General features: G+C 44.2%; 1 protein-coding gene across 1 annotated transcript; it reads right to left on the bottom strand.

Annotated features, from left to right (window-relative positions):
* Window positions 1–5188: 5188 nt before the first annotated feature.
* Window positions 5189–5710, bottom strand: LOC121972871 (putative invertase inhibitor). The gene has a single exon (XM_042524491.1). The coding sequence runs from the start codon at window positions 5708–5710 to the stop codon at window positions 5189–5191; it is 522 nt and encodes a 173-aa protein (XP_042380425.1).
* Between the last annotated feature and the right edge of the window lie 3447 nt (window positions 5711–9157).

The following is a 9157-nucleotide window of genomic DNA, read 5'->3' as shown; positions in this document are numbered from 1 at the left end:
AGTGCGAGTTATAAGTGAGCTCTGCTCTCATGCCCAACAACCGAGCTGCTCAGTCGGCTGTTCTAGACTCTTGCCCCAGTGCGAGTTATAAATGAGCTCTGCTCTCACGCCCAACGACCTTCCTAGTCGGCTTAACAGTTTTCTCGAGCGGTATTTCTTCACGTGTATATGGGCGGGATAGAGCCTGACGTATTCTCATGCATCACTATTGGTTAGGCCAGCGAAGGGCCAAGGAGAAAATGAGGTACGCAAGTTGTTTTTGTTATCTTTGTTGGAAATATTAAAAGAATGCAGGTGTTTCATAACGATAAAGACACAAAGATACGAGAACAAAGGAATACATTCGAAAACAGACAAAACAGAAAATATGTTGCATTTCATTCAAAAAAGGAGCATATAACAGCAGCCTCAATTGCTACCAGACCCAGACATTTGATGTCCCCTCTCTAAACGAGTTCTCGCTTGAGCCAGCTCTATCTAGACACGGTCAAGGGTGGCCCGCAGTTGATCAATGGTGGCGTTTTGTAGTCGATTCTCCTCCTTCAAAGAAGTCACCTCATCCTCGTGCTTCAGCTTCAGGTAGAGGATATGATGGAGTTGAGCGTGAAAGTCTGCTTACGCTTTCATCTTCAGGCCATTTCTGCCCGGGTCCTGCATTTGGCCGCTCGCCATAGCTCTTCCAGTTCCCTGTAAAGAGAGGTCTGTAGATCCCGGCTCAAGGTCATGTCATGTAAAGCCTTCTCGGTAAGAGCCAGCCGGCGACGCAGAGCAGACAACTTGGGGGGATTCCATGAACAAGTTAAGGAGTAGGTATAAAGAGAAAATGTGGATAGGAAGAGTAAAGTGCCCCAAATCTTTTATATAGAAGAGGAAGGTGAAGAGACTCCCTCGGAACCGGAGAAGACGCTTGGAAACCAGTGTAGCAGTTAAGACGGACCAGACTTGGAAGTCGAAGAGTCAGTGTGAGCATGAGGGGTGCCCGGTTGTTGCACAAGTCTGCTGAACGCCAAATAGGTTGGCAAAGGAGTCAAGAACCAGATCTGGTATTCAGAACACTGGGGTCTAGTCAGTCGGACTAGAGCCTCCTTCGACTAGACTTGAGGGGGAGACTTGTGATACGGTGCATGAGTGTGGGGTCTGTGAGATGATATGACGCGGAGTCAAAGCCACAGAAGGGTCAAAAGTCACACCAGCATGGAGGTCAGAAGTCTAGCCCCCGTGGCTAGTCAAAAGTTAAACCCGCCTGGAGGTCAAAAGTCTAGCCTCCGTGGCTGGTCAAAAGTCATGCCATCGTGGAGGTCAGGAATCAGAATTACAAGGAGATCAAGATTCCGGCCCACGTGGCTAAAGTCAAAACTTCAGTTGATGAACTGGTCAAAGGACGGTATTTACGAGTTGGGCCGGATCTGATCTCAAAGGGAATTAAAAACGGACCCGACCCACAGGGCCAAATTCAATTGAGGATCGGACCCATGGGTCAGGTATAACCAGGGGTTGGATGCGACTAGGGGGCCCGCTTATTGATGGGATGGATATACCGAATAAGACTTTCGATGAGGCGATGCAGGTTGGGGAGCAGACCCAGTGTGCAGGTCGGGACGTTCAAACTATGGATAATAGCGGACAGATGCAGGTCAGGGAGCCGACCCAGCGTGTAGGTCGGGATGATTCATACCCTGGATAGCAATATGCAGATGCGGGTCAGGAATTAGACGCTGGTCGGGACGTTCAAACCATGGATAATAGCGGACAGATGCAGGTCGGGGAGCCGACCCAGCGTGTAGGTCAGGATGATTCATACCCTGGATAGCAATAAGCAGATGCGGGTCAGGAATTAGACGCTGGTCGGGACGTTCAAACCATGGATAATAGCGGACAGATGCAGGTCGAGAATCAAACCCAGCGTGCAGGTCGGAACGTACATGTCTGGGATAGCAATAAGCAAATGTGGGTCGGGAATTAGACCCAGCGTGCAGGTCGGAACGTACATGCCCTGGATAGCAATAAGCAGATGCGGGTCGGGAATTAGACCCAGCATGCAGGTCCGAACATACATGACTTGGATAGCAATAAGCAGATGCGGATCGGGAATTAGACTCAGCGTGCAGTTAGGAACATATATGCCTTGGATAACAATAAGTAGATGCGGGTCAGGAATCACCAGGTCGTCGGGATGTACATGCTTCGGATGATGCAGACGAAGGTGGGTCAGGAGGCCAGACACTACATGACAAATAGGCCTGCAAGGAATCGTAACCACCTGTCAGAGAACAATCATCACATGTCAGGGAATATTCTAACGGTGGGAGGCTCATACTCCCCTTGGTTCCTCCGCCAGCTTATAAGAGAAAGCCACGTGTTGACCACCGCCAGACAGAGCCTGACATCTGACATTCCCTGACATTCATCAAGTTCCAGAAGCCTCAGTTGCAGTATAAAAAGGGATGCTTTGTCCCTTACGGAGGGACGCTCACTCGTCATTTCTTACCAGTCTTTTACTTTTCGTGCTTTCTCTGTGATTTCTGGAGAAAAAGTACCTAACTTGAGCATCAGAGGGCCTGACCCGGGGACTTTTTCCCTGGTTTCTGGTCTCTAACGACCGGTGAACTCGTCTGAGTGTGTGCTGATCAATAGCGTCACCATCCTGATCATTTCTCTCCGTAGAACAGCCCGTGTGAGCCTGTCCAGGGGGTACCTCGCTGATTCAGCATCTCAACGACTCTCCGTCAACTTTTAGCACAACAAGGCCCGTCTTCATCCGACTCAGCTTCCGGACGGGATCATGAAGCATCACTACAATAGACAAAACAAATGATGAGTTGGGAGAGAAAACAATAAACTCAATGCAAAGATATAGACATAATAAATTAGGAAAGTAGCAATGGCCTTGCCACATGCAAGAGTAGTCAAACAAGATAAGCCCCTAGTTGGTAAGTGTGTGCGATGATAACTATAGTGGTTGGGGGTCGAAACTCGACAAGAGATTTCACCTATGCACTTGCCAATTTAGATTCTTGTTGAACTCCCTCTTAATGATGTGGGGGCGGGGCTGCTAATATGACGGTACCACTCAGTCCAAAAAGATACATTTGATAAACTTGGAAGATAATTTATCTCAACAGTTTCGCAAATTCACTGGATGTTAACTAACTTCTTTGCTACACTAGTCTACAAGAAAGAATGGCAACCTTAAAAATTAGCTTGTAGCTATGAGTATAGTTCTCCCTAAGTATAGAGGTGAGAAGTGATACAAGTAATCACAAGGGGGAAAGAGAGGTGAAGAAAATTTCAACATGTTGGTGTAATCATGCCCCTAAGCGTAAATAACATGTAATTTTGATGTCTAAGCTAAGTTTTAGTTATGAGATTCTTGTTATTCCACACGTGTGTCAAGTATGCAGGTGGTATTATAAGCACAATTGATGAAAATCTAAGTAGCTCGATCAGGATCGACCACTTTTTAGGATGAAGTCCTAACAAGTCAAGGAAGTCAGATGCTAAAAAAGAAGAGGACTCTCTAAGCATGCTAAAAAGAAATGATCACTCATGGGCTGCATCTGTTGCTGGTGTTTTAATTCTATATTCAACGATTGGTCAATACTCTTTTGATCTTAGAAAATTCTCCATCAGCATACTTCAATGGTCATGGTGACCATCAAAATGTGGAATCGCAGGTTGCACAAAATTATTGTCATACACCATTGAGTCTTACTGCTACAAGATGAAAGCTGCTGCTTCTTTGTGGCTCTGATACCACTGATACAATGGCCAGGAAGAAGAAAAAGAGATGTATTGGCACGGAAAAGCAAAAGAGATGTATTGGAATGGAAATACATTGCTTGTTGATGAAGAAATTGAGCCTATAAATAGAGCACAGATCTCCTGGATCACTTTTTTGTGATCCATGGGATGTGCCACTCGTATTTGCGGCTGGATCGCGATCGCGATCTGACCGCAAATGATGTGATCCTTCTGGGTTCACCGTCCTCATCAGATTATAATTTTTGTTTACAGCGGGTGGTCGGAGGTCGCCCGAAGGCCTCCAGTGGTGGATAAGTGACCAGGTTACTAGGTGCCGAGCGAGGGTGTCCTCCAGGCGGCCTCCGACTGCCCGCTCTGAATAAAAATTATAACCTGGTGGGAATGGTGAATCCAGGAAGGGATCACAACCATTTACGGCCAGATCGCAATCATGATCCGACCTCAAATGCGAGTGACACATCCCCTGGACCACCCTCCTATAAATAGGCTTTACATGGGGACTTTTCAAACTCTATCTCCTATAAAGTAGGATCAATAGATAAGAATCAAAAGACTCGGACAAATTAAAATGACTAACACCTAAAGACTTGGACAATGGATAAAACTTTCAATAAAAAAATATTTTAAATCTTAACAGTCCATCACTCAAATTAAGTGATTATAATCGTTGAGACTAAATTAATGGAGAGATTATTGAGATGAGCTTGCAATAGACATTTTTTTAAAATCATCTCCTACAGTAGGTATTTTTTTTTTTAATTTTTGATGGGTTCACTGGTTGAGCCGCCTAACCCGCAATCCGTCTTGGATTGAGTCGGATTGGGAATTTTCTAATCCGCCAAGATGACGGATCAAACCACCTCGCCAAATAATTGACTCACCACGGACCGACCTGCGCTACTATGAGTTAACCCATCTGACAACTCTATTAATCAATACCTACATATTTCCTTTCATACAAACTCCAACTAACAATATACCTTATATTTCATAATTCATTTAACTCGAGGTTATAACAAAGTTATAATAAATAAAAACTTATTTTATATATATATATACACACACGAGCATGCTAACTTAAAAATATTTATATTTAACATTGTTGAGGAACAAATAGATATGTTTTTTATTTAAGTTGCATAAATTTTAAATTTTTTAATCAATCTAAAGTAAATTTATCGATCAAATTAGAATAAACTCAAGACCTAAAATTAATTTTTGTCAGATTAATTAGATGGACCAAAAATTATATATAAAAAAATAACTATATGAATGAATTTCTAAATCCATTTGTTTATTTGGTAAACAAAAGAAAAGGAAAGGAAAACAATTTCATGCTAACATTTCATTTTTGATTACGGAGTACAGTGAAGAAAGTTTTCCATCGAAATCTTTCCATAATTCCGTCTCCCAAGTAAACATAACATTAGTTAAAAAACAAATGAGCAAGTTCCAAGGTGAGGCTGCAGAGCTGCTCTTGATCCTTGTCATCGGCCTTCAGCGGCGACGGCATCGACAACGTAAAACTTAATTCTGCGAACGCACTCTCACAGTTGCTCGGCGCATCAAAGCAGGCGCTGAGGGCGCTCATGCCGTCGCCCTTGCGGCTCTCTTTGATGGCGCTCCTCGCCTTGTTGAGGTCAAGGATCAGGACTTCGTACAGCTCGCTGCAGATCGATAGGCACATCCTCTCTTCCTTGCCCTGCGAGCTCTTCAGCAGCGTCTGGATCTTAGCGAAGACCTCCACCGCCTTGTCGGAGGACAGGTTGGTGGCGATGACGGCCTGGCCACGAAGGTCGGCGGTGGCGCTGGCGGGATCCGATTGCAACGTCTTCACGCAGAAGTCATAATCGGAGACGGCCTTACAGGTGGACTCCACCGTAGCGTGCGCAGCGGGCGAGAGGATGAGAAGGACGGCAGCGAGCACGAGCAGATCAGTAGGCCTCATCGTCGTCTTTGATTAATCACTAATTAATCGATTTGTTTTTTTTATGTCTCAAATTAGGAGCAGATCGTGCAAATTTATAGGGGTTATCTGTATAATTTTGGAAAGAAATAAATTTTATACGAAGGATAAATAATTTTCAATTTTCACAATCTTTAATAATATTTAATTACGATTTAATGGAAGAAAATATGTAGGATATTTAATACAATGCATAATGATAGAGCCTAGTCATTAGATTTAGGAATGATCTGCATAATTTTGGGAAGAAATTAATTTTATACGAAGGATAAATAATTTCCATGATTTTACAATCTTTAATAATATTTAATTACGATTTAATGGAAGGATATATGTAGGGTATTTAATACGGTACATAATGATAAAGCCTAATCGTTGGATTTAGGGATGATCTACATAATTTTGGGAATAAATTAATTTTATACAAAGGATAAATAATTTCCACGATTTCACAATCTTTAATAATATGTAATTATGATTTAATGGAAGGAAATATGTAGGGTATTTAATACGGTGCATAATGGTAGAGCCTAGTCGTTGGGAGTCAAGGATACGTAACAGTCAGAGAATTAAGGGGACGTGACAATCAGCAGTCAAGGAGACGTGATAGTCAGCGGTCGGTGGGCGTGGCGGTCGGCAGATAGGGAAAGAAGGGGTAGGACCGCCCGATGTCGTCAAACTTATAATGTCAGGTCGGGTGCTTACATATCAAGATCCATATATGAATCATGGTTCACAATCTGGGTGATGCTTGACCTGGATTTGATTGGTCGAGTTTTTCACGACTCGGTTATATCCAGGTCTGGTTCTCTCAGTAGGCCAACTCTCGATCATCCCAAGCTGCCCTAATCATACCCAAGCGGGACGAAGGTGTTACACGATAATAAGGTCAGGGAATGGTAACCGCCTGTTAGAGAATAACTGATGTATGTTAGGGAATATTCCAAGGGTCAGCGGTTATTTGCGAATGGAACCATCTTCCGATCCATGGGAGGGTGCCATGTGTCCTCCATCACCCGACAGGTCCTGACACACGACATTCTCTGACATTGGTCAGTCTCCAAAGGTACGCACGGTTATATAAAAAGGGAGGTCCTCTCCCTTGAGTAAGTACGCTCTTTCGCACATTCGCACTTGTTTTCTGCTTTTCTTTCTCCTTCGTACACTATTCTTTTGGGGAAAAAGTACCTGACTTGAGCATCGGAGGGCCTAAGCCGAGGACTTTTTCCCTGGTGTCTGGCCTCTAACGTTTGGGGTGCTTGTCTGAGTGTGTGCAGTACAAAAGTATCATTGGTTTTCGTCATCACCGTCCTTTCACCGCACGAAGAGGGGGGGTCCTTTTCCTATTGTCTGTGCGCTGCCTACGTCTTGGTCGCCTCTCCATCAACACTAGTAACAGCTCATCCGACCTTCGTCTGACTCAGATTCTAGACATGATGAATTTGACGTCGTCTGTGGGAACTTCTTTCACCTGTTATGGAGCGTGAAGATGGAGGAAACCGGAAGAATCAACGTCACCATGACGGCGGGAGAATACGAACTGTTCAAGAAAGCCAAGAGGCGGACGACTTCCGAAAAATAGACAACTGCTTCGCGACCATACAAGATGTCTGTAATTTCCAAGGACCCTACTCACGTCTCGGATAGAGGATCTAAGAGAAAATAGCCCGAGGATTTCCCCCAAGCCTTCTATTGGGAACCTGACCCGGACTATTACCACAAGGGTCCAGACTGTTATAATAAGAAAGAGCAACCGCAGGCTTCCATGACGGAAAGCTCTCTGCCCAGGGACTCAAAGAAAAGGAAGGTTATAGTCCTCAGGGAGGAGCCCGGGGGAGCCTGAGGAGCAAGTGCCCTTCTCTCTAAGAGTACTCGAGGAGAAGCTACCAAAGGGGTACAAGCCCCTAGCTGATAACTGCACCCATCTTAGTTTTACTTTCTAGTGTAGACGGATTTGTATTCTACACAAATGTATTGTACCTAGAGTTTGGTGCAGTGCCGATATAGCATGAACGGAGTAGACTTATGCCAGTAGTTAGAATTCTCGTGTAATGAGAATGAGATTCTTTATTTTCGTGGGAGATTTATGTGTGTTTCTGAGTCACTTCTTATCCGGGAGGAGTTACTGCAGGAAACACATTGATCTGGATTTGCGATACATTCAGGTGACACCCGATGTATAGAGTTTGGAGCATTCTATTTGGTGGAATGACATGAAGAAAGACATCGTGGATTTTGTAGCTTGATGTCTAGAGTATCAGAGATTAGTAGGATTGCATTCGTTGATTCAGATACTAGAGTGGAGTTGGGAGTATGATATGATGTATTTTGTTGCGGGATTACTCAGAACATGGAGAGGATATGATGCGATTTGGGTAATCATTGTTGAGTTGACGAATTGGCTCCTTAGCTATCGATTCGTAGGACTGATTCTTTAGATCGAGTAGCAAAATTATATTCTAAAGAGATTACTGGACCTCATTGTTGGAACACAAGGTTATTTTGGTGTGATCAACAAGTTAAGTTAGGTCCCGTGTGTTTTTAACCTTGTGTCTAAGTGTGTAAGAGCTTAGGAGCACAGGTAGTCGAGCGGAAGACGCATCTAACGAGAAGGATGACACGCGGTGCATCCGAGAGATGAGGCGCTGCAGAAGAGTACACCGGCGGACGAAAAGGAAGCGTGCGGTGGTTCTGAGGGATGAGACGCCAGAGCGGAAGACTGCTCGAGGAGCAAAAGACGCAGCTAGCGAGAAGGTCGGCATGGGGTGCGGCTGAGGGACGAAGACTACGGATGAGTACGTTGGCGGACGAGAAGGAAGCAGCGGTGATTCGAGGGATGAGAAGCCGGAGCGGAAGCCTGGTCGAGAAGACTGGAAGTTGGGTTTGGGTGAGCCCTATTCCGGATGACAAAGATCACCCAAGCGAGCGGAAGACTCGGTCTGAGGCGAACGGAGTCGGAGCAGAAGACCCGGGTTGGAAAAAGTCAACGAGGTTGGCTTTTCCCCGGGGCGCCCGGAACCCCTCAGGGTGCCCGGAGTTGACTTTTTGACCAGATCGCGTCAATCACGATCTGAATGTTGGGGGATAAAATTTTATCCCCCCCCAAGGCGCCCGAAACCCCTTCGGGACACCCCGACCAAAGGTATAAATACAACCTTGGTCCATAAGCTTTACATTAACTCAGAAATTATAATTCCAACATTTATACGCTCAAATTCTAGATTAGCTTTGTAGTGTTCAAAACCACTTATTTAATTAAGGTGAGTTATTGGATTAAATTGTAATTTAATTAGAATCCAGATTTATTTAATTAAGGGGATTTATTAGATTATGAAATTTAATGCAATGACAAAAATATATGTATATATATATATATATAGTATATAGAATTAAATAAGTAAATTATATATGAAAATTTTATAACTATGG

Source organism: Zingiber officinale, chromosome 4A, assembly GCF_018446385.1.
Source record: "Zingiber officinale cultivar Zhangliang chromosome 4A, Zo_v1.1, whole genome shotgun sequence".
NCBI lineage: Eukaryota > Viridiplantae > Streptophyta > Magnoliopsida > Zingiberales > Zingiberaceae > Zingiber > Zingiber officinale.
Note: the sequence above shows the minus strand (reverse complement) of the source record. Positions and strands in the feature narration are given on the sequence as shown.

Excerpts from the sequence above, each read along its gene's own strand:
- LOC121972871 (XM_042524491.1), bottom strand. The coding sequence starts at position 5,710 with ATGAGGCCTACTGATCTGCTCGTGCTCGCTGCCGTCCTTCTCATCCTC.